This window comes from Chiloscyllium plagiosum, unplaced genomic scaffold (assembly GCF_037043375.1).
Source record: "Chiloscyllium plagiosum isolate Xiang-an unplaced genomic scaffold, Cpla_swu_hap1 HiC_scaffold_48, whole genome shotgun sequence".
NCBI lineage: Eukaryota > Metazoa > Chordata > Chondrichthyes > Orectolobiformes > Hemiscylliidae > Chiloscyllium > Chiloscyllium plagiosum.
Genome location: NW_028270186.1, coordinates 10,773,228 through 10,799,011, shown reverse-complemented (window position 1 = coordinate 10,799,011; position 25,784 = coordinate 10,773,228). Strand labels below are relative to the sequence as shown.

At 41.4% G+C, this 25,784-nt stretch overlaps 1 protein-coding gene across 8 annotated transcripts in view; it reads right to left on the bottom strand.

Moving 5' to 3' along the window:
* LOC122543105 (glycerol-3-phosphate acyltransferase 1, mitochondrial-like) overlaps nucleotides 1-25,784 on the bottom strand; it is a 103,099-nt gene that overhangs the window by 53,297 nt on the left and 24,018 nt on the right. For 6 of the 8 annotated variants that reach the window (XR_015754852.1, XR_015754851.1, XM_043681365.2 and 3 more), the window contains 11 exons: nucleotides 24,161-24,370; nucleotides 16,121-16,228; nucleotides 15,464-15,549; nucleotides 13,310-13,428; nucleotides 9,799-9,869; nucleotides 9,222-9,483; nucleotides 8,517-8,665; nucleotides 7,504-7,581; nucleotides 4,753-4,884; nucleotides 4,183-4,303; nucleotides 3,574-3,633 (listed from right to left, as the gene is read on the bottom strand). Coding sequence is in view for 5 of the 8 variants with exons in the window: in XM_043681365.2 (XP_043537300.2) it covers nucleotides 3,574-3,633; nucleotides 4,183-4,303; nucleotides 4,753-4,884; nucleotides 7,504-7,581; nucleotides 8,517-8,665; nucleotides 9,222-9,483; nucleotides 9,799-9,869; nucleotides 13,310-13,428; nucleotides 15,464-15,549; nucleotides 16,121-16,228; nucleotides 24,161-24,370 (1,396 nt within the window). In the remaining 3 variants the exon portion in view is untranslated. The remainder of the gene's footprint in view (nucleotides 1-3,573; nucleotides 3,634-4,182; nucleotides 4,304-4,752; nucleotides 4,885-7,503; nucleotides 7,582-8,516; nucleotides 8,666-9,221; nucleotides 9,484-9,798; nucleotides 9,870-13,309; nucleotides 13,429-15,463; nucleotides 15,550-16,120; nucleotides 16,229-24,160; nucleotides 24,371-25,784) is intronic. The other 2 variants (XM_043681363.2, XR_015754853.1) reach the window with 2 other exon arrangements.

Here is a 25,784-nt window from a genome sequence, read left to right as displayed (position 1 = left end):
GAGCTGGTATTCAATTGTTAACAGACTGAATCCAGAGCTTTCACTTCTTGGCCCTTTGGCTCTGACCAAGTTTAAGAGTTGCAAGTCATCAGAGGGTTTTAAGATAATCGCCTGATTCTGATTGGACATTGAAGGATTGTAGCTTGAACTGAGGTGCAAATGGTGCATCATCATGCCGGCGCAGCAGAGCCAGAGCTACGACCACTGCAAATAACCATGTGTCAGGCGAGAGTGTCAAGAGCACAGTCAGGTTGATGGAGGTACACAGTTGACTTTGACCGAAATTGGATTTGCAAATTGGACATGCTACCTCCCAGAAGCATGCTGTCATATATACCCAGCAGATCCTGGCCAATCAAGTCAGGTGATCCAAAAGGTGGTTCTCTTAGGATAAATCTTAACTGAAACTTTAAGCACAAGACCTCGAGATCATCGATGGATTGTGGTTGCCAGAGTGGCGGCACAACAACTGACTCAATGTCCACCTGAACAAATGGAGTCAATGGAGGAGGAGGAAATGAAGGAGACAGGGGAACATATACTGATAGGAAACAACTGGAAAAAGGAAAACATGTCAGGCCAACAGCAAAACAGAAAGAGGCAGCTGGATGATGGACATATCACCTCCTCTGATAAAGTCATGCAGAGGGATAACCATTAACCAAACAAATGAGGCACAGCACCTCAGGGGAGGAGAGTATCACCACCCAATCTGGAAGTTGTGAGCGGCCCAGTGAAACCCAATCTCCAGCCATCAGGAACTGTTGCTGACAACATTCTGGCTGGAAACTTCAATCCAGGGGACTGACAGCAACTGGACACCAAATCAGATTTGCGATTGCCAAGCCGCGTAACATTTTCTGCACCCATGCAGATGAAGTGCAGCATGGATGAGTCAATCCCCCACATTCTCTGTCAGATCCATCAGCGTCAAGGCTGTGTTCTTCTCTGACCATTGCCTTGTGCTCACCAACTGTGGTGTACAGTACAACCAGCAGGCCGGCAAGGGAAAATGGATGCTGAACGCAAAACTCTTTACCCCAGAAAACACTGAGGAGCTGCAAAGGGATTATACAGGCTGGAGAACCATGAAGCCCCTCTTTGAGTCTCTAGCGGATTGGCGGGAAACATTCAAGGAGAATATCAACAGCTTCTTTAACCTCAAAGGTATTCAGAAGGTGAGAAAGAAAGACAGGGATAACTGTCCAAATTCCAGACAAGCAGGAAGAAACTACTCCTGCTGCATGCAATGGGGGTAATGGGGACCCCTAAGAGGTGAACTGCCAGCAAGCATGGTTTTTTTGCCTCAAAGATCTTCAAGATAATTTTCTAGTCCAGGATCTGCACTGTGGAGCAGGATGAAACGTGCTCACTTTTCTTCATCCAGAAGGTACACAGGGAGAGCACTGTGATTAGCAGCCTGAACGAAGAAGATAGTTCAGAAATGTCATCTCAGTCTGACATCCTGAGGATCAGCAATCATTTTTATGTCAGGCTGTATGACACGAAGCCCAAAGACAGCCCGGCCTCCTGGTCATTCCCATCCTCTATCACTGAGGTCTTCGATGACAGCATGTGGAAGAGGCTGGAACAGCCGTTACCTCCGAATGAGCTAAGGCCCTCGAGTGCTTTGAAAAGAATAAACTCCCAAAAGCGACTGCTTTCTGGCCGAGTTATATTCACCTCTGCGGGACTTGATTGGCTAGGACCTGCTGGATGTATATGCTTCTGGGAGGTAGCATGTGCAAATCCAATTTTGGAAAGATATCATCCCCCTCTTCTACAAGCAGAAAGAAATTACAAATTGACCATCGTCATTGCTGAAGGCAGATTATAAAGTCAAATATAAGATAGTTACCAACCAGATCAGGTCTGCTCGTGAATCAATGAATCATCCCGACCAAACCTGTGCTGCATTGGACAGGGTGATTCCTGAAAGCCTCCCAATGCTCAGGGTTACGATTGCCTACCTGCAGCATAGGGGGATGGACACCTGCCTCATCACTCTGGACAAAAGGTCTTCAACATACAGGTGGGACAGGCTCTCTAAAACGTGCTTTGGGGAGGGAATCTGCAATCGGATTAGACTACTCTACGAGCTGGTTACGTGACTCAGAGGGAGCCATGGCTTGCACCAGAACTTGGAAAGAGCATCTTGTCAAGGTGAGGCAGAAATAAGACAGATGGGAGCACTACTCCCTCTCCATTTTGGCTAAAAGCTTGATTATCAGGTGTGAAGTACTCTCAGTGTTGCTGTACAAAGTGCAGGTTTGGTCCATTCTGCGGGCCTGTGCCTCCGTCACCCAAGCCATTTTCCACTTGATTTGGAGGTAAGATGCATCGTGTCTGCAGGGACAACATTTATAAAGTTCTGGATGGGGGTGGTCATACCCAACACCACCTTCATCCTGATGGGTACTGCGTGCTTAGTAAGCAAACACTCAGTGACAGTGTTTACTGAGGTTCTACCTGTCTCCAGTGTTGCTAAGGATGGGTCTGGCCTCAGTGCCATAGAACACTTCAAGTGATTGAAACATTTCATATTACTGGCCCTCATGTAAAATTTGCCAAGGAAAACACATTTGACCAGACCTTCATCTAACAGTGGTCAGCATGTGGTGTCCTCACGACCCTGCGGGAAAATGAGAGGATTTATCCTGTGAGGTGGTTCCATGAGCAAGACTGTTGAAATAATTTGGCAGAATGCCTTATAACCAGAGCTTTCCAACAAGCACCAAGATGTGGCTTAGCTCATAGTGAGAAAAGCACTGCCTGAGAGATCCTTTGTGAACATCAGTACTTCCTCCACCACCACATGCTGCCCTTGAATTGGCTACAGAGGGGAAAAAGACAGTCCTACACTATCTTCCACTATCTGCCTTTGTAAAGATGATCTGAAGAGAAATGCAGTGGTTTTTGCTGAGGATTGTCCTGAGAGCTCCCTGACTCAGGACTCCATGCTCCATGGGCTGTTTCCCGGACACATATAGACAAACATCAACTGGGCCAAAAAGGAATATGCACTTGGTTCAAGGAACTTTTTCGTTTGCCAAACAAAGGTGGAGGTCCATTCAGTTCTCAGGCCCCACTGATGCCTCAAAATGAATATACATATTTTAACTTGCATGGCTTAAAAAATGTCTTGGTCTTTTGCAACTGCAAGATTTCTTTGTGGGATGTCAAATTTCTGTCATTTATGCCTCTCTTTTCTCTCCACACAGACTGTACAGAACAGATTGAGAATCCTTTTCATGTACTTTGGATAATAATTTTATGAATAAAGCATATTTTTGCAATAAAAATTACTATGATAAACTTACTGAGTAAGCTCTTACAGTTAAAATTGACATGAACCCAAAAATCTTTCATTGTTGCTGAGTGAACAATAACCACATTTGAAACAAGCTGAGATCAGCCAAAGGAAGCTCACAGTGCTAACCAATTTTAAAACAGCGACATGACTTTTCTATATGCCATGAACACGATATCTGTAATCATTCCTTCCTGTGCATAATGGAGTGGTTCGTGAGCAAATCGTTGATTCAAATCATTCTGTTATATTGTTTGACTCACCATGCTGTTCTTCTCCCTGTGCATTCAAAAGCTGAAACATCTTCAGTACACACTGCGGCTCTGAAGGAAAAAGCACGGAAGCAGAATGAGCTTGAATCTTTTCTCGTTGAATCCTGTCAGAATGGCTGTGTTCTCTTTTCACGATCTCAATTCATAGCATGTGAAATTTGAGAATTTTGGGCTGCCTAGGACACTTCTAATAAAATTCTTGTTAAACACATTAGCCAGGTAAGCCACATAAAAGGGGAACTGGAATTTATTTATTGAGATGCAATAAGTTCACTTTTCCTTTCAGATTTACTTGAATGGCATAACAATAAAGGTGATTGTTTTGTTTATTCATATGAGCAAAGATTCCAACTTCAACACATCTCAGTTTCAAAGGTGACATTTCCTGAGCATCCCACTCAGACTCATGACACACAAAACCATTGGTGACATTCCAAAATCATGAATATTGAGGAGGAAAGGGGTGGTGTCTTCATGATAGATGGATACAAGCCAAGGGACAGCATTCTACAAACCAAGACACCACCAAAGCGCTCAAAATTCTTATTTTATTAATTATTTGATCATTCAAAAGTAGTTCAACAATTATACAAACAATACCTTCTATTGGAAAGTCCAATTTGTGCAGCAAACCTGCTGCTGTCTCATACACTTTCAATACAGGCTGCAGCAAGCTGCAGAGAAAAAGGAAAAATGTGTGGCTTTCCTGGGTTTGGCCAAGCTGGAAATAATATAACAATACATTAGGCACCTGCTGCCAAACCGAGTTGAACAAAATAAGAAACAAGACCAAAAATGCAAAGACATACTGTTCTACTCTTAGATTTACAGCTGACTCATTGTGTACAACCAACCAAAATGCAAAGATGTACCCCCATGAATGTTAACACAGTTAGCTGCTGTACTTTTACATCAGAAATACTAACTCAAGTCAAAACTCTGCTCTTGAGCAATCAACCAACCTCACAAAAGATTCGCATCATTCTGCAATTTTGGCTTCCAGTGGCTGTCCACCAGTATATCCAATGCTCAGCCAAATAATTCTGCGAAGTTGTTAGTCTATTACGTCCGCAATGAAATTTTAACACATAGTCTTATGTACATGTTCTTCAAATGTAGAAAAGTTGAGAACATTCTTCCTGTAGCTAGATTTTCAAATGAGTGTTATACCTTAAAATAACAGGTCCAGACTGTTTCATCAGTGTCACTCTCAGAGTCATCAAAATCATCCATCACCTTCCATGTCATCTCCTTCCCAAACCGTTTCTGCCATGTGTCACAGGCTGGCTGTTTGTTCTCATTCTACAAAAGGAGGAGAAAAAGCAAAAGGTTCAGGACAATTATTTAAGAACTAAAGCTATTTGGCCCTTTGTGTATGCACCACTACTCAAGAAGACCATGATTAATTTGTTTGTGATCCCAGCTCAAATTTTCTGTCTGCACCCAAAAGCTCTCAAGACAAGCAGAAAGCCATCCAACTTCGCCTCAAATACCTGTGAAATATCAGCCTCCACGGCATTACAAGGAAGAAAATTCTGCACGAGTAATTCAGTGAAAGATATTTTCATCTTTCTCAAATGGAATTTCTACAATTCATTCCAGCATTTACTCCAAGAGGGAACTTTACAAGATATCCACTCATCTCATCCTCTCAAAATGCTACATATTTCAAAAAGATTATTTCTAAACACAGACAGATTTAAGACAGACATGTTCTGTCTTTAGACAATGCAATGTATCATGTGAATCTTCAGTTAATTGATCCTGAAGCAACTCTTTCTTTCTTCAAACAAAGAGACAAAATCTGCACACAGCACTTGAGATGTGCTCTCGCCAACACACTGTATAACTATGGTTCAGCTTCCCTACTGTTACATTCCATTCCCTTTGCAATAAACAACATTTCTCAAACCTTCCAAATCACTTGCTTTCCCTACATAATACCTTTATCTGATTTATGTACCAGACATCCAGATACCGCTACATCAGACGGTTCTGCAATTGCTTTCAATTTAAATAGTACACTGCTTTGCTGTCCTTTCCATCCAAGTACACAATTTCACACTTGTATTAAGTGCCATCTGCCAAATGTTTTCCTGCCTCTACCCAGAGATCACTTCTGAAAATGTTACAGCTGGCTGGTGAATAAACAGTGGATCAATGTCTAATCTGCTACAGCCTGTTTTAACAACTTCTCTAGTACATGATCTCAGGGATCATTTCATTCTTAGTTCAGATCGCAAGTCTTTGTTGGGAGATGAACAAAGTCAAATCTCATCCTTTAGCCATCATGATACTTCAGCTTCCTACAGTCACAATCATATATATACTTCACCCTCTTAAGCCCAAGAATGTGGAGGGAATGCCTATTCTACACTGTATATTCCATTCATTCGCTATCAGATGTGTGTGTCTGCTATTAAGCACACTGAAGTGGAATTTACTTAAGTCGTCAGATAACCCAAGTGGTTCATGCCAGCATTAATGCTTCACAATAGTCTCTTCTTACTCTGCTTCATCTAATCTTAGCAGCACAACCTCATATTCCTTATTCTCCCACGTGCTTTCCGAGCTTTCACATTGGTGGTTCTATGCTATTTGTCCTAACTATTCCTTGTGGTCAAGTTTCACAATCTAACCAATGGGTTCCTGATTGATTTCATTGGCAACTATCACACTTATGGTTTTTAAATTTGGATTACTGGTTACTTCACTCGTGGGACAAAAGACCTTCATTAGTTTGTCCTCAATAGGCTGTAGACTCTTGTTTCCATCACCTGATCCTATGCACAGGAAGAAAAACTAAAAACTTGCCTCTGACACCTTTGTGTGAATGAGAAACCTTTTCAGACCTGGATTTAAATTCAGTCTCTCAACGTCTACAGTCCACAAGTCTCCTCATAAATTCCAAAATGGAACAAGACAGACCATTATTTCTCTCGAACATTCAAAAGCAGTTCACATACAAAACAAACAAAGAGCTGCAGATGCTGGAAATCTGAAATAAAAACAGACATTGCTGGAGAAACTCAGAAGGTCTGGCAGCATGTGTGGAGGGAAAGCTGACTTTCAGATTCCATGACACTTCTTCTGAGAAGCTGGGTTTCTCCACAATTTCTGTTTTTATTTTGAAATGTAACAACCTGTTTTTTAAAATCTGAAGAGAATATGTGGAATCATTTGACTGTTGCAGCCCAGAAAGAGGCTGTTTGGTCCATATGTTTGTGCTGGCACTCTGCAAGAACATTTCAACTAGTCATATTTGCTCAACACTGTAATTACTCCTCTTTTCAGATAATTATCCGATTTCTTCTTTGAATAAATCTGCCTCCGCTGAACTCTCAAATAATGCATTTCAGATTATGCTGTATGAAAATGCTTTGGAATGTGTCAATCTCTTTAAATCAGAATACACTGCCTCTCCGTCCTTCAACCACAAAGAACATTCTCTCTGTCTGTGCAGAAGGCTCATGATTAAGAACACCTTGACAAAATGTTCTCTTAATCTTCTCTCCTTGAAGGATACTCCAATCCACAAACATGGAGTACTTGATCTCTGCAACCATTCTCAAGAAACATTCTACATGGTGGCACTTCCTGCCACATACTTTGTGAAATGTGCCGCCCAGAAATGGCACAATAATCTTTTTGAGGCCAATCGAGGGTTCTGTACATACTCACTGCAAATATCTAGTTTCTGTACTCTACACCTCAGTTGATAAAGGTCAAAATCCCAAAGGTTTTGTTTATCACTTTCTCAATAGAAGTGTCCTGGGCTAAAGATCCGGATAATGTCAGGAATAACTTTTCACATTGCTGTCTACAACCACAGAATTCAAATTTCCAATTTTGACTGAAACAAAACACTAACTCCCATGAGTCACCTTCTCATCAGCACAGTAACTAGAAAAATGATCATACCTCCTCCATGAGAAGAATCTCACAATACATCAGCTTGTCCACTGCTTCCTGTGAAAACTGGTACACTGACTGGCAGGGCTGCAGGAGTTTCAAGTAAAATACAGATTGTTATGGTGGAAAGTAAGGAAACAACTGAAAATAAATGTTTTTAATAGAAATCATTCAGGCATAGGTAAATAACATAATGCCGAATAACACCACTATTTACTGATTGAACTCCCCCTGCACGTCACAAGCTGAATTAAAACTGAAAAATGTGCCAAGGTAATTTATGTAACAAACAAAATGAATGCTCAGTCAAACAAATAGTTATTAAAAATGGCGCCAAAATGCTCCGCGAAATAAGAGGGGCTCAAGTGGGACACACAGAATTAAGCAATGTCGAGAAGCAGAAACATCATTCGAGAATTTAATGCCAAAACTTCTAAAAGCACGACCACCAAATGCGTGGTCTTGTTTCCTGAAGTATCGGTCCAAGGCCTAACATTCCTCGTCATCAATTTTTTCGATCACATCATTGCTTGCTCAGCTTTGTCAGACACAAATATCCATGCAGAAATTTATAATGGCAACTTTCAAGTGTCTTCATTTGCAGGGTGACTGTGGATTCAGCATGGGATTCAGCAACGGTGAAATGAGACTAGCAGCAAAGAGATGGCACCTAAAGGGTGGCAATTGCTACAGTGGTGGGTCTGGCGCAGATGTTGCAGGGTGGCATTGCAAGGGTCACTGGTGAGCTCGTTCAGAACTCAGGGTGGAGGCAGTGGAATGAAGATGAACTCTCTTTCAGTTCTATCTTTTTACCTTAAACTCTTCAAAATAGCACTAGACTGAGCTGACATTTGAAGCTTTTCATCGGATTTTATTCTGTTACTCACTTTAAAATGCAAGTGACAATAAGTCATTCAATTCAATTTAGTTGAATTTCTTCAATTCCCATAACTTAAAATCACTTCTTTTCTAAACAATATGCTCTGTTTTAATCTCTGAATACAAACTGTTACTGTTCTTACTGGTAGAAGCAGTGTCTCACTGGAGAGTAACTGACACAGCTGAACAGTTTTACAGATAAGTTCCTCTTGGCTGATTGCAACCTCTGCATCGGAGTCCCAGTCCACCATGTATTTAGCCACTTCCCTTAGAAGTGAATTTAAAGCACAGGCTGAAAGAAAAGAGATGATAGGTTTGACGTGGGAAGTGTCCGCAGTCATACACCACATAGGCTCTCTACCATCCTGCACACACAAGCCATCTTTGATTGCCATCAAACTACTCTTTCATCAGAGGAAGGAATTGGTTGCTGTTGCGAAGCATGGACAGCATCAAGTTTTGCTCCTTTCTATGCTAAACACTCCTCATAATTATGCAATACACAATCAGAAACATTATCTCACAGCATAATAAACACAGCTGAAGAAAACCAAGTTGATACTGAACTTGAAAACAAAATCCATGGGCATTTTTTTTTTATCAGTTCACTTGCAGACAGACTCCAAGTGAAATGACGGAAGAACACTCAGCACTAATCAAAGCAGAAATAAATACTGGAAGTGCACAACACTTTATTGAGTACCAAAATGACAGAGAGCAATGTTAACAGGGGTACAACCATTTGTTGTAGAAAGCAGGTTCTCAGCAAAACATTCCTTCCATTCTTTTACAAATGCTGCATCCACTTTTTCTATTTTCCTGAAATAAAGAGATGGTTCGCTACTTACCAGCTACAGCCTCACCAAGAAAAACAGGTAGAATAGAATTACTGTAAAAACTGAGCTCCTCCACAGCTTTCCTGGTTGCCTTTGGTATCACAATCAGATTATTCAGTGGACAACTCCTCAGTATCACACATTCTCTCAGCAGAAAAAGGGCATGCAGCACAATATCCAGCAACTTCCCTGAAAATCCGACATCAAAATGCCGTGCGAGAACCTCATTCATTAACCAGCAGAAATCCTTTGCCAATGTGCTCAGAAATATGCCCTGGAGAAAGATTTGGTTAAAAGTATTAATGGCTTTAAAATATTATTTATTTCAGCAATGATCAGAACTGTTCATTTCTCAGTAATCTTTTAAAAATACCCCAAAAGCAGACATTTTCAAATCAATGTTGAAGAAGGGCTTATGCCCAAAACTTTGATTCTCCTGCTACTTGGATGCTGCCTGACCTGCTGTGCTTTTCCAGCAACACATCTTTCAGCTCTGATCTCCAGCATCTGCAGTCCTCACTTTCTCCATTTGCAAATCAATGCGCTTGTTATAACTGAAATGAAGTTATTTATCACAGATACAACCTACCTGTTGATGTTTGTGAAATAGAAGGCAGGCCAAGATGGTGGTGGACATAACTGCCGAGGAGCAAGAAGCAGCTATCGGAAAGAAAGAATAGGTATTACTCACAACAAATTTAAGTCTTCAGTGACAAGTGTTCTCCACGCAGTATCATGACTGGTTAACACAGAGAACCTTCTAATGTGAAAAAGCCATTCTGTTCATCTTCAATACAGAAAAGCTGATCAATTTCATCTAGCACATGATCATTTACCTAATAATATCCCAGGTTAGTCCTCTTCAAGCACATGTGCAATTTTGTTCACAATTGCTTACAAGTTACACAATCCAAATATTGCCAACTCTGTCAAGAAATCTTTACATTTCCTTTCAATTTCTTTGGTCCTTTATTTTAAGTCTATAACACCTGGTTACCCAACCACTTGTCAGCTCAAACAGTTTCCATTTGCTATGTGAAAATCACATGGTTTGAAAACTATTTATATCCCCTGAATCTTCTCTGCTCCCGGATGTCCAATTTCACCACCCAGCTCAAGCTACTCAGCCGTAGTATGTACCAATAAACTTTCTCCTTACTCTCTTCAAGAGAGCACAGATATTTTCATTGATTTTCATTCATTCAGGGAATGTAGGCTTTTCTGGTAGGGCCAGCAGATTGTGCCCAACACCAACAGCACTTGAAAACATCATGGTGAGCTGTCTTCTTAAACAGCTACAGTCCATTTGGTGTCAGTACACCCAGTGCTGTTTTGGGAGGGAGTTCCAAGATTTGATACAGCAGCAGTGAAGGAATGACAATGTACTTTCAAAATAGTGACTGGTTTGGGTTGAAAATTGCAGGTGGTGGTATTCACATGGATTTGCTGCCCTTGTTTTTTGAGATGGTACAGAGTCTGGCTATGGAAAGAGTTGCCAAAAAACCTTGGTGAATTTCTGCAGTGCAATACAGAAGGCACACAAGGGAGCTACTATGTTTCAGTGGTGGAGGGAGCAAACTTTTGTGGATGCAGTGCCAATCAAGCAGGCTGCTTTGTGTCAAGCTGTATGAGTGTTGCTGGAGCATTGTAAAAGGCAGACTGGCTTTGAGGAACCAGGGATTAATTGCTCATTGCACAATTCTGAACTGCTGGCCTGCTCTTCGTACCACACTATTTATGTGGCTCGTCAAATTCAGTTTCTGGTCAATGGTAGCTGCCAGAATCTTGACAGTGAAGAATTCAGCCATGCTATCGCTGTCAAATGTCAAGGGCTTGGAAATATCTATTACCTGGCAACACTATGTAGCAAAAACATGACTTGGCACTTATCAGCCCAAGCTTCAATAATGTGTAGGCGGTTTCTTGGTAGCACATGGCATCAATTGAATTGGCTGATGGATGGCATTTGTGATGTTGGGAATCTCCAGAGAAGGTTGAAATAGATCATTTCCTTGACACAACTAGCTGAAGATTGTTGCAAATGCTTCAGCCTTATCTTGTGCATTCATGTGTGGCTCCCTCACCATTAAGATGGGGATAGTTGTAGAGCCTCCACCTCCAAACAGTTGAGAAATTGTTCAGCACCATTCATGACTGCATCAAGTAGGACTGCAGACTTTAGATTTGATTTATTGACTGTGGAATTACTTAACCTTCAATTCACCAGTTTGATCCCTTGCTTGATGGTCGAGATGGCAGAGATAGATGGCATATGACAAAGTGGGAGCTATGCTGAGCCATGATTTTGTCGGTAATGTCGAAGTTCAACGTTGCTGCTGCTGATGGCCCATACTGCCTTATGGATGTCAAGTCTGAAGTTGTTCAACCTATGTGAAATTTATGCCATTTAGCACACTGATAGTACCATATAATATACTGGTGGATATCCTCAATGTGCCCAAGTCACTTTGTTTCTACAAGGTCTGTGTGATGGTAACGCATACTGATACTGCCATCGACACATGCATCAGTGACAAGATGAGTGGGAATGACAAAGTCAAGCATGCTTTTCCGTCTTGTTGGTTCCCTCATCACCTGCCACAAATCTACTTGAGGAGCCACATCAATCAGGACTTGACAAGCTCAGACAGCAGTAGTGGTGCGGTGCCACTTTTGGGTGATGGTCAGTGATTCCCCATTTTTTGTACAGTCTGCACCCTTCCTCCAAGTGGTGCTCAAAATGAAATACACATTTGTCAATAAAGAGATGGTGGTGCTACAGGAGAACTCATGCCCATTTTTGATCTGATACCATAAGACTTCATGGCGTCCAGACACAATGTTGAAGATGCCTGAGGCAACTCACTCCCAAAACTATGCCACTGTTCCACAAACTATACTGGGTCTATCCTGTCTGCAGAACAGCATGCACCCAGATACTATGATGGTGATGACTGGGACATCATATGGTCTGATCCCACACCCAGTTCAAGGTCAGGTTCCATTCTGTTTCTGAACTATTTCATGGTTTGATACAACTGAAAGGTTTGCTCAACTATTTCTGAGGACAGTTAAGAGTTAACCATATTACTGAACCCTGGAGTCACATACAGGCCAAACCATGTAAGGATGGTAGATTCTTTACACCATCTTCTCCTGAAGAACAGATTCTTCCCTTACTATTTATGTTTCAAAAGGACAAAACTGAAGTCTATTTTGTCCTCACCTGGATCATGTTAGCAAAGGAATCAGAAGCATACACAATATTCGGCTCTGCAGTGAACTGTGCTGTACTCCTGAGAACGACTTTGTTATTTACATGTTTTAAGAATTCCAACTGATGACGTTCCATAAAATTATCAATATGTAAGTCCACAACTTCAAATGTATCACTTTTTGTTTTGGAATTATAGGGTACTCGAGGTTTCAAGAGATGCAAAAAAATGGAATGAAAAAGAGAAAGAGCATTCAAATAAAAATAATCCAAAACTCATTGTAAATGAAGCTTGAGTTAGGACATCAGTACCAATTTCACTACAGTTTCATAATTCTGAACAAGACCAAAAACTTTTAATTACAGATCAGAATGAATAGAAAAACTTCTAACTTTCTAAACTGAGATCAACAGGTCTTCCAAAATAGGGTCATGTTCTGGATACATTTCACACCGGTACTAGAATTGATGCCAATATCCTGACAGTTCAAATTGGCTCGAGTGGTTCAAGTTTTAAACGATGATACCAGTCATGTTAACCTTCCTTTTACATGTGACTCCAACTGACTCTTTAACAATAATACATGAGAGGTTAACTAGATGTGATGACTAAGAGGTAGGATGCCACAGTCTGGAACATCAAGTTGCAAGCTCCTGCAGTCTCCTCAAGTTGTGGTTATATAACTTTGCTACTTCCCACGACTAAATTACATTGCCCTTTAGGGTCAATGCTAAACTTGACCAAATTCACCTGGCACAAATTGCAAGTAGAATTTAAGATTGCATGAAATAGCTGAAGTAGAACAGATGAATTGCTGAAGATGCACGTAGACAAACAGATCCCTGAACAGTAGGCGTAGGTGTTCATCAGTGCCAGTCAACTTACTGTAAAGCATGTGTCGTCCCAGATCAGCTACTAGCGCTCGATGGTGTTTGCTGAGTTGTATCAATTCATCATTGTTCAATAGCCAGTCCTGAGACTTCTCATAGTACACAGCATCAGTGCTGAAACATAATGCCTTATATTAAAATATTGACGATTTGTTGATGACAAACAACGCCTGCTGAGCTTTACCAGCATTTCTGATTTACAGCATCAGCAGTTCTTTTGGTTTCTATCTTATCAAGTTGTCTGAACAGCTATGTTTAAGTTTGAATTTCCATCTTTCCAGAAAACAATGAACACAGAATCTATATGTATGCATCAGGACAACTGAAAGGTAATACCTTGGAGGTTAAAATCATAGTATTTACAAATAAGAAACCACCGGAGGACAACACTAATAGCTTTTGAAATCTAATCTATATGCTGGTCTTAGTTCCCACACTCCAAACAATATTACCATGCATGATTCCAGAGTGTGGAAATGTTCCAGCAGAGTATGCTCAGAATCAACAGGTTGCAGCTGTCCTTATGAGATTGAGGGTTACAATGCTGGAGAGTTCAGGCATATTAAGGGATGAATTTTAGCTGAAAATGCCCCCATTTTGTCAGGATGAATGTTACTCAATTATCTGTTGCACTTTTTATGTGCTTCCATTAAAGTATGGGTTTCAATCATAGATTGTGAAACAAAGTGTTATCCAGGGCTCATAGCTTCCATTTAGGGCTTCAAACCAGATGGCCGTTAGATATGTGAACAGGAAAGGTTTAGAGGGATATGGCCAATGCTTACACTTCATTGGACTACAGAGGGAGGGCTGTGCTGCCGCAGTTCCTGAGTTTTGAATTGGATGATAAACCACAATCCCATCCTTGCTGTCAGGTTGTTATAAAAGATTCCATGACACAACCTTGAAGGGAATCATCCCCAGAGCACTTGCCAATGTTGATCCCTCAATTAACATTACTGAACAAAGAGGTAATCTATTCATCATCACATTGCTGTTTGCAGAGCCAGCCATGCAAAAATTGACGACAGTTTACCCCCATGCCCAACACTGACGATAATTCAAATTCTTCACAGTTTGTAAATCATTTTCAAATATCCTGAGGTCATGAAAGGCACGACATAAATTCTTTTTTTTTCATTTTTCAGCTAATTGTATTTGTACTGAAAATTAATTTTAAACCTTTTTTCTGTGTCTCTTCTCTGAACGAATGCGTCTTTTTCCCTTTGAAATAGTGCACAAGAATCTCAAGTTTTAACCACTGACAACCACTCTTATCCAATCGCTATCTCCCTCTTGGAATGACAATCCTGCACATACACTTGAATGTCCCTTATCTTTAGAGTAACAGAAATAAGATTTTCACTCTCTAAAAAACTTCAAATGGAAAATCTCATACACTGCCAGCACTTCTCCACTAAAAACAACTTCTATCTTGAGCCTTTCCAAATAACCTCCTCCCAGCTGTTTCTTTTTCTGAATATAATGCTTACTATTTCCCTGCAAATTAACTATTACCAAGGTTGGCTGAGATGTGAGTTGGATAAGGTGAACTGTCAAGGTCTTTTCCCCAGGGTACCGGAATCCAAACCGAAAAGGCATTGGTTTAAGATGAGAAGGGCAAGATATAAAAAGGATCTAAGGACAACTTTGCCAAGCAGAGCGTGGTGCATGTGTGGAAAAAGCTACCACAGGAAGTGGTAAAAACTGGTACAATTACAATGTTTAAAAGGCATCTCGATGGGTATATGAACAGGAAGGATTTCGTGGGATGTCAGCCAAATGCTGGCAAATGGGATAAGATTCATTGAGGATACCTGGTCAGCATGGACAAATTGGACTGAAAGGTGTGTTTCTGTACTGTAGAATTCCTTGACTCTAAAATAAGCAGTGAACTTGGCACCTTCTAGTCAGTCTAATATTGTATCACTGAGGATTAACCTAGCCATTAAGATGCACACATGTTTTAAGATCACTTTTTTCAAAAAATGTTCGGATTTGATTTATTCTCTATGGTGGCACAGTTATCTTAGTTGGAAGGCCCAACACATACTGTGAGGTATTGAAAAAAGGACACAAAAGGAAATGAACCTTCAACGGTGAACTGAGTTACTTAGTGCTCAAAACACTCAATGTCTCTCTTCCTCACCTGCATCCGAGCACACAGGGCAATAAGATCTTCTGGAGCGGAATTGCAGAGCTGCACAAATGCATTCCTTCATTCTCTATGTAATCCTAGAGCAGAGAAAAACCCACATGAACGAGACTCCTCAAAGAAATGCAAACTAAGCTGTCAACCCACATTAGAAAGGTCAAGTGTTTCACATTTCTTCTGTCCCACCTAAGACATCGCTTCAAACCTCCAGCTTTGATCATGTTTTTGGTCACCTTACATTGCATCTCCTTACGTGTCTCACTGTCAAATTTTACTTCAAAGCACTTCACAAATCTTGAGCAACATTTTATCATTTAAAGGCACTATATAAATGCAGGTTCTTGTTGAATGTCAGGTTAAAACTGACTTCAGTCAATCTGGGCATTGTACTAAAAGTAGCCAAAGAGCTGCAAATACTTTTGCAAGTACACATCCACTCATGTATCAACTAACCCAACAGACTGATGACTGTACAGGTTGTTGAAATTATAATCTATTTTGACCAGAATTCAAGTCTAAAATATTTCTCAACTGATGCACGTCACTGAATTATTCAAGGGAATTCATGTTCACTGCCCGCTTTTATGAATGCGCACTAACGCTAAATATGCAACACCATAGTGCTCCAACACAGAAAAACCCACTTCATACCTTCAGAGAAACTGGCTGTCCAAAATCCATCCGGATGCAGCCGTAGTTCTTTTGTAGGAACCTGAGCACCCAACGAACTGCTGCAAAAATACTAGTCTTTCCAGGTCCCTACAGAAATTTACAACATTTAACTACGAATTTCAAGTTACAAATGTGTCAGCATTCGAGATATTGATGTGATACTCTGGTACAAACCAAACAACTAAATTTTCTTCGAATATCTTCCTGTCCTCTCATGAAGATCATGCCAGTGAATTTGTGACGTCACAAAGGTACTTTGCTCATCAAGCAATAAAGATGCTGTCATAAAGCCATTTTCATAGACTAAATGAAGCAACAAATTAGGATCTTAAGATTTTGTCGACCCCCTCTTCATTTACCTGTTCTACGCTTCTCACTTCCTCAAGCAAATGGAAACTGTGTCCAGAATTCTGTATGAATCTGCAGTCATTAATGCAAGGTTTTATAAGGGGATTACGCTTTGGAACAGTGTCTAATTGAAGGTAAAATGGGGATCATCATGAGTGTCATGTGATTGCAATCATTTCTACCCAATATGTCTGCATGGCCTGGTCACTATGTGGGTCAGAGCACTTCAGGGTGAGGCACACCAAGATCAAAGTGCAAAACATTTACATGCGAAACAAAAGCAACAACAGCTGGGCTCAATAAAGACAGACTTCATGTCTTGGTTTAGTTTTGCAGAGAAAGAGAGAAGGGTGTCTCAGGACAATCAAAGGTTGCAACAAGTGTGGTCAACAGAATAAAGCATCCTGCCTTTCTGTAAGCTCCGAGACAGAAAGCAGAAGGACAACACCCTCTAGTTGAAAGTAAGCATCCCATGACACTCCAGTCTTTGAAGATTTACCCTGGAAATGCCAAAGCATACATCACTGAACTGGCCTTAACTGCTGGTAGTCAGTTCAGTAACTTAACAAAAACTGTTTCCATAGTCACTCAATGCTACAAATCAGCAAACTAAGATGATGTGAGCCACATTAGAAGCTGATCATGTCAATGTGATGTCTGCTTTAAAAACCACAATCAGGAAAAGTACCCATGTGGCACATTGTTGTCAGTCACATGAAGACCCATAGCATGTGTCTCTTGCTTGATTGACATCCCAGACTCTTACACTTTCGGGTGTATCTAGCTGCAGCTCGTGTGACCAAATGACTGCTCTGAAGCTGCGGATGGACTCACTGTGGAGCACCCGTGATGCTGAGGAGGTCGTGGATAGCACGTTTATGAATTGGTCAGACCGCAGACTAGAATTGCTGAGGGAAACAGTGAATGGGTGACCAAAAGGTAGAGAAAGAGTAGGAAGGCAGTGCAAGTGTCCCCTGCAGTCATCTCCCTCCAAAACATTTTGGATACTGTTGGGGGAGATGGCTCACCAGGGGAGGGCAGCAGTTGCCAGGATCATGACACCTTGGCAGGCTCTACTGTTTAGAAGGGCGGGAAAAAGACTCATAGGGTCATAGTTATATGGAATTCTATTGTATGGGTGGTTCTGTGGCCGAAAATGAGATTCCCAGATGGTAGGTTGCCTCCCAGGTGCTTGGGTCAGGGATGTCATTGATCGGCTGCAAAGCATTCTGAAAGGGAAGGGTGAACAGCCCATTGTCATGGCACATATAAACACCAATAATATAAGTAAAAAAAGAGATGAGGTCCTGAAAGCAGAATTCAGGGAACGAGGAGAGAAGTTAAAGAGGACCTTAAAAGGTAGTGATCGCAGGATTGCTACCAGTGCCACATGCTAACTAGGGTAGAAATAAAAGAATAGGCAGGGTGAAACATGTCTTGACAGATGGTGCAGAAGGGAGGGGGTTCAGATTTGTGGGACATTGGGTCCGGTTCTGGGGAAGGTGGGACTATTACAATTGGATATTCTGCATCTGAACCAGACTGGAACTAATGTCTTTAGAGGAGTTTTTGCTACTGCTGTTGGGGAGGGTTTAAACTAATGTGGCAGGGAGCTGGGAACCAGAAGACTAGTAGACAGTAAGGTGGAAACTGTAAGGACTGCAGAGACTCTAAGAAACAGGATCATGAAGTTAGCATTACTAAGGGGAAGCGAAGACAGAGAGCAGAGGAATGCAAGGGAACTGATGGTCTGAAGTGCGTATGCTTTAGTGCAAGGAGTATAGGTGGTAAGGCAGACAAACAGAGCTTGGATTGGTGCCTGGGGGTGATGACATTATTGCGATCACAAAGACTTGGTTGAAGGAGGGACATGATTGGCAACCAAGTGTTCCAGGATATAGATGCTTCAGGAGAAAGTGAAGACTGCAGACGCTGGAGATCAGAGCTGAAAAATGTGTTGCTGGAAAAGCGCAGCAGGTTAGGCAGCATCCAAGGAGCAGGAGAATTGACGTTTCGGGCATAAGCCCTTCTTCAGGAATGCCTCAAGGGCTTATGCCCGAAACGTTGATTCTCCTGCACCTTGGATGCTGCCTGACCTACAGGTGCTTCAGACAGGACAGAAAGGGAAGTAAAAGGTGGGGGAGGAGTTGCATTACTGGTCAGGGATGGCATCATGGCTGTGCTAAAGGAGGACACAATGGAGGGCTTGGGTAGTGAGGCATTATGGGTGGAGATACATTGTTGGGGCTGTATTACAGGCCTCCCAACAGTGACCTTGACGTAGAAGAACAAATAGGTTAACAGATTATGCAAAGATGTAGAGGCAACAGGATGGTGGTGTTGGGAGATTTTAACTTTCTCAACATTAACCGGGACACACTTCATGTCAGAGGTCTGGATGGGGCAGAATTTGTAAGGAGCATCCTGAAAGTTTTATAGAGCATATGTCAATAGTCCAACTACAAAGGGGCCATACTGGACCTGGTGTTGGGGAAATGAGCCAAGCCAGGTGGTAGAAGTTGCAGCGGGGGATTTCTTTGGGAACAGTGACCACTATTCTTGAAGTTTTAGAATACTTGTAGACAAAGATGAGAGTGGTCCTCAGGGAAGAGTATTAAACCGGGACAAGGCCAATTATATCAAAATTTGGCAGGAACTGGGAAATGTGGATTGGGGGCAGGTATTTGAAGCTAAGTCCACATTTGATATGTGGAGGCTTTCAAAGATAGGTTGAAGATAATGCAGGATAGGCATGTCCCTTTGAAAACAAGGGATAGGAGAGGCAAGATTCAATCATGCTGGATGACAGCAGAAATTGTGTGATTAGCCAAGAGGAAAAGGCAAGCATACCTCAGGTCCAGGCAGCTAAGAACAGAACAGGCTTTGGAAGAATATTTGGAAAGTAGAAACAACCTTAAACGAGGAATCAAGCGGGCTAAAAGGGCTCATGAAATAACTTGAGCAAGCGGAATTAAGGAGAGTCCTAAGGCATTTTCTTCATATTTAAGAAGCAAGAGGGTAACTAGAGAAAGGGTTGGTCCACTAAAGGATAAGGAAGGAAGATTGTGTGTCGAACCTGACAAAATGGGGGAGATTCTCAATGATTACTTTGCATCAGTGTTCACTGAGGAGAGGGGCAGAATAAATGTTGCGATTAGAGATAGAAGTTTGTTTACTCTGGATCACTGACATAAAGAAGGGAGGATGTGTTGGGTAGGCTAAAAGATAATAGGGTGGACAAATCCTCAGGACCGAATGGGATCTATCCCAGGTTGCTGAGAGAGGCGAGAGGGGAAATAGCTGGGGCCCTGACAGATATCTTTGGAGCATCCTTAAACACAAGTAATGTGTCGGACGACGGGAGAGTTGCTCATGTTGTCACCTGTTCAAGAAGGGTAGTCGGGATATTCCGCGTAACTACAGACCAGTGAGCCTGACATCAGTGGTGGGAAGGTTGCTGGAGAAGGTACTGAGGCATAGGATCTATTGATATTTGGAACATAATGAGCTTATCGGTGATAGGCAACATGGTTTTGTGCAGGAGACATCGTGCCTTAACAACTCAATAGAGTTCTTTGAGGAAGTGACCAAGTTGATGGATGAAGGAAGGGCTGTAGATGCCATATACATGGACTAGTAAGGCATTTGATAAGGTTCCCCATGGTAAACTCATGAAGAAAAGTTAAGTCACATTATGTGCAGGGTGTTCGTGCAAGGTGGATAAAGAACTGGTTGAGCAACAGGAGACAGTAGTAGTTGAAGATATATCAACAGATCCTATCCGTTTCGACACACAACCTTCCTTCCTTATCCTTTAGTGGACCAACCCTTTCTCTTGTTCCCCACTTTCTCGAAATGAAGAAAGGTGACCAGTGGTGTTCCACAAGGATCAGTGCTAGGGCCACTGTTGTTTGTGATGTACATAAATGATCTGGAAGAGGATATTGGTGGTATGATCACTAAGTCTGCAGATGACACGAAGATTGGTGGAGTAGCAGAAAGCATAGGGGATTGTCAAAGAAAACAGGAGAATCTAGATAGACTGGAGATTTGGACGGAGAAGTGGCAGATGGAGTTCAATCTGGGCAAATGTGAGGGGATGCATTTTGGAAAGGTCTAATTCTAGAGCGAACGATACTATAAATGGAAGAGCCTTGGGAAAAGTTGATGAGCAGAGATATCTCGGAGTTCACGTCCATTGTACCCTGAAGATGGCTGCACAAGTGGATAGTGTGGTCAAGAAGGTGTATGGTATGCGTGCCTTCATCGGACAGGGTATTAAGTATAAGAGCTGGCAGGGCATGTTAAAACTGTACAAGACTTTGGTTCAGCCACATTTAGAATACTGTGTACAGTTCTGGTCACCACATTATCCAAAAGACGTGGGTGGACACCTTGGAGAGGGTGCAGAGAAGGTTTATGAGGATGTTGCCTGGTATGGAAGGTGCTAGCTATGAAGAGAGGTCGAGTAGGTTAGGATTGTTTTCATTCGAAAAAGATATTGAGGGGGGACATGATTGTGGTCTACAAAGTCATTAAGGGTACAGACAGGGTGGACAGAGATAAGCTTTTTTTGCCAGGGTGAGGGATTCAATAACAAGAGGTCACGCGTTCAAGGTGAGAGGAGAAATGTTTGAGGATACATACGGAAAGTATTTTACACAGAGGGTGGTAGGTGTCTGGAACACGTTGCCAGCAGAGGTAGTCGAGGCAGGCACAGTAGATTCATTTAAGGTGCATCTGGACAGATGCATGAGTAGGTGGGGAGCAGAGAGATACAGATGCTTAGGAATTGGGCGATAGGTTTAGATCGTGGATTTGGATCGGCACAGGCTTGGAGGGCCGAAGGGCCTGTTCGTGGGCTCTTTGTTCAAGACAGTACTTTGGGTGATCCTTTCTAAAGTTGTTGCAGCCTTTCAAAGGGTGAGTCAATGTTCGCTTTGTTGGAACACCCACAGATTTTTCATTTTAAAAATTTTATTGCGTCATCAGTTTTGGTTTAGAGTTGTGAATTGGAAATTGTGAACTGAAAGTAACATTTGGTCTGCATCCAACAGCTTGTATTGCAAAAAAATAGAACAAACAAGCTTTTGTTTATTTGAGAGGTCAGGCCTGGAATCAATTGCAAGTTGATCCCTGAACAAAAGATTCTATAGATGATTTTTTACTGGTGAAGACCATTATATCGAAACACAGCACTTTTAGTCAATAAGGAGGACGAACCTCAGAGTCAGTTCCACCATGCCTTGAAAGTTCAAGCAAATAGCCAATGTTAACTGGAACTCAGACCTTGTGGGGAGACAGTCAGTTTGACGGGGAGAGGCCAGAATGTTAAACTAGCTTTTTGGGCTATGTTTTCTGTGAGTAAAGTGAAAAATCATATTGGACACCAGGTTATAGTCCAACAGATTAGTTTGGCTGTTAATGGCACCGCATGAAGATTTGCAAGCTCCCTGGCTAACCCCCTGTAATCAGCTATTGAATGTTCAGAGTAGAGAAACCGAGTTTGAAGTATTACAGACTTCTTGTCAGTGAACTGCAAAGATAGCCCTGATCAATATCTTTGGAAAATCAACCTTGAAACAATAATCTATTCCTGTGGAAACCTTGTATCATGAAAAACACCTATGTGACCTGGCCAATTTTGTCATTTTCTTTCATTTATCCCTAAAATGCACTTGTCTGTCTGACTGTCTTTTGTGGAAATGTGGCGGAAAACAAACAGTATGGAGTTTGAATAAGACATAACATTACTTTTTTTTTAAATGATTTTTCACTGAAGTTACTGTCTTGTCACTAAATTGCAAATTATTTAAGTTACAAATTGACATCTCGAATTGATAATTCAAGTGTCTAGGATTGGATATTCGAAAAGTCTAGTTTAGAACCATTGGATCAATTGTGAGGTTTTTGAAGGTTTTAACTTTGATTTTAATTTCAAGAAATACCCAGGTTCAGTAACACCAATTAACTGATTCTTGCACACGAACGAACAGCAGTGTTTAGCAACCAATTAAACAAAATTATCAAAAGATTAAGGAACCTCAGGTCCAGCAACAATCAAAGTTTAACACACATGGACAGAAATGTGGAGTTGAAACCAAAATCAGATCAGCCATGATATTAGAGAAGAGTGGAAACAGAAGAACAAGGGTTGAATGATCTATTCCTGCTCCTCAATGAAAATGTTCTATGTTCTCGTGCATCAATGACACCAAATGCAGCTTTCCTCAAACTTTCTCAGAATTTCTTTATTATCCCTTTTGATCTTACACTGCGATGTTGCACGTTCCGTACACAGCAAAAGTCTTAGTTTTATCCCCCTGAACCCCCAAGTCCATGAATTTTGGGCTCGATTACGGTGAATTCTTTTTCCGTCACTTCAACTTCCATGCTCATTTCTTTTGGACAGGTGTGCTCTCCCTATCCCACAGACAACTTCACCTACCTCCAACACTCACCCTTGATCTGGACCCCTTCTATTGGCCTTTTAGGTTCACTCAATGTGTTCATTTGGAACTGCTGATGTGACATAGGTTGCATGAATTTCTTTCTCCTCCTCACTGTCCTAATCTAATGCTCTTTGAACTGATGGCACTCTGTGCACTCGATCCAATTCTACCTTTGTCATCAAGCCTGCCAAAACAGTGGTGCTACTGTTGTCTGGCACACTGTCCTCTACATTGTTGAGGCTGAGCACCACCTCATGGACACTTTCTCCAATCTTCCCTGGATAGTGACCATACAATGAAGCATCAGGCTATTGTGTCCACAAATGTCACCAACTTCACCTCATCTGATGACCTTCTCCTAATAGCTTCTCAGCTCATTGACCCAATCCTGTATCTTTTCCCAAAGTCCACAAACATGGCTTCCCAGATAGATCAACTGTTTCTACTTGTGCCAGCCTCAGTGAACTTATTTTTTCTGACTTTGACTTGATTTTTTTCTCCCCTTGTCAAACCCCTCCCCACTTACTTGTGCAATTCTTCTCACATTTCATATCTATGTAAACATTTCCTGTTCAAAATCGTCTCCTCACCACCAAGGACATGCAATCCCTTTGCATGTCCACCACCACTCTCCAAATACCCACCCTCTCAATTACGATTGTCATGTGTTTTCTGCTTCTTCCTGGAAACAAGGCCTGAACCATTCCTATCTACTACCTGGTGGATAACTGTTGTTTGCAGAACATAAACACAATGTCTCACACACGTGATAGAGGTGGACAGTAAGGTACAATACCATGGATCGAAGAAGTATGAAATCAATATTGGCTTTGCCTGCTCACATGAAAGAAAATAACTCAAATCACAATGTGAAGAACAGAAAATTGTCTTGCCTTCCTAACCAGTGTTCCTCTCTGCCACTGTATGCAAAGTGGCTGCCTGCTTTCTGGACAGATGTGACTCAATTCAAAGTTCACTCAAGACTGTAGGTTTTTGAATCTTGCAAAACCAAGATTAAGCGCCAAAGTCAATCTTTACACTTGTCATTCTCATACTATAGGATTAGATGAAACAAGAAAACATATACAATTCATGTTCAGATAGGATGAAGCTTCTTTCACAAACCAGAAATAATAATCATGTGCAGGTCTGATAAAGTCCAATCACCATGCTGAGTAATTTTCATGTCATCTCCAAGGTTGCACACAAACAATCTTACCATTTGTTCCAAGTAGTTTTCCTCTACGATGCGATCATAAGCTACACCAACAGGTATGAGAACTGCATCTGGTATTAAACAGTTCTGAAAAACATCAAACACCTGAGACAACCACACTAATCCTGAGAGACTTGAAAGCACAGGACATGAAACAGGACTTTTCAGGTAAACTGCCAGGCTCTGCTGCTCATTCAACAGTTCCTCGATGTACTGTAAAATGAAAAACAGTGAAGAAAATCAAACTACTTCAGAACCGCAGCCAAACAATTTAGCAGAAGCCTGATACCTAATCCTGCATGGGCTGAACAACATCTGACAACTACATGGTGAGGCTTAGTGCTTGAATTTATCTATATGCATGTGTGCGAACTTCGAGAACACAAACTGGATGGCAGGTATGTAATTAGAAGAAGTCAAAACACAGTGTTTGGATGCTCTTATGACTATTAGGAGGAATGTAACGTCACTACTTTTCAGGAAAGGAGAAAATAAAAAGGTGGGGAGGAGAGCTACAGAGAGCACGAGAAACAGAAGGCTATTTTTCCAACACTTCGAAAAAAGCCAGGTTGAAGTCTCTCTGAAAAACTTGACAGCAAAGGGTCATTCGGAGGAGGAACAGGAGGCAATTAGATAAATTGTCCATGTTTTACCCAGCTTAACGACTGGCTCCAGAATACCAATTCCCAGTCCTTGAGATCTTTTAAGTAAATGAATGTTCCTTCACACTTCCAGCTGAACAAAAAAAATGAAGTGATCAAAATGTGTGTCAATGCACTAACAGTTAAAGCATTGAAAACAGAAGTTGCTGGAAAAGCTCAGCAGGTCTGGCAGCACCTGTGTAGAGAAATCAGAGTTAACATTTTGGGTCTTGAGGAAGGGTCACCGGACCCAAATGTTAACTGTGATTTCTACCAGATGCTGAGTTTTTCCAGCAACTTCTGTTTTTGTTTCTGATTTGCAGCATCCGCAGTTCTTTGAGTTTTTACTGAGTTAAATGATGATAGGTCTTTGCTGAAACAATACTATTTCAGCTTCAGATCAACTGTGGATTCCCAGCTATTTTTGGTAACAAGCTCATGGGTGTATCTTATTCCATTTTTCTTAGTTAGGAAATGCAAAATATCGTCTGATTTTGCAAAATATAAAGAATGGGCTTGTTCCTCATGTGAGCTGGATCATTATGTGAACCATGTTTGCTTGTTGGGAAAAAAAATTATTTTCAGTCTGGTTTCAGTAGTTTCAGTCCAAACTGATTTCTTCCTTTAGCTAACTGCGCCCTGACAGACATTGTCTGTCTTGCTTGATACCCCAACTGTAACGACAAACAAGCAGAGGAACTAAGTACAACATTTTTAACATTTGTAGGCAGCATATTGAACAACAATATTGGTTAAACACTCTCTCCTCAAGGCCTCGGAGTCACTACATTTTACATGCAGCATAATATTTAATACGTTCCACAATAATTGGTGAAGTGGAATTATATTACATTTTGGAGGGGGCCTGGTCAGTTCCCCAAAATGATTCTGCCCAGCTTTCAAGACTGTTGTTGTATCTGCTCGAATTAAAAATGACAAAGTAACTCACATCAAGAAAACAAACCCATCTTCGCTGAGTTCAAATT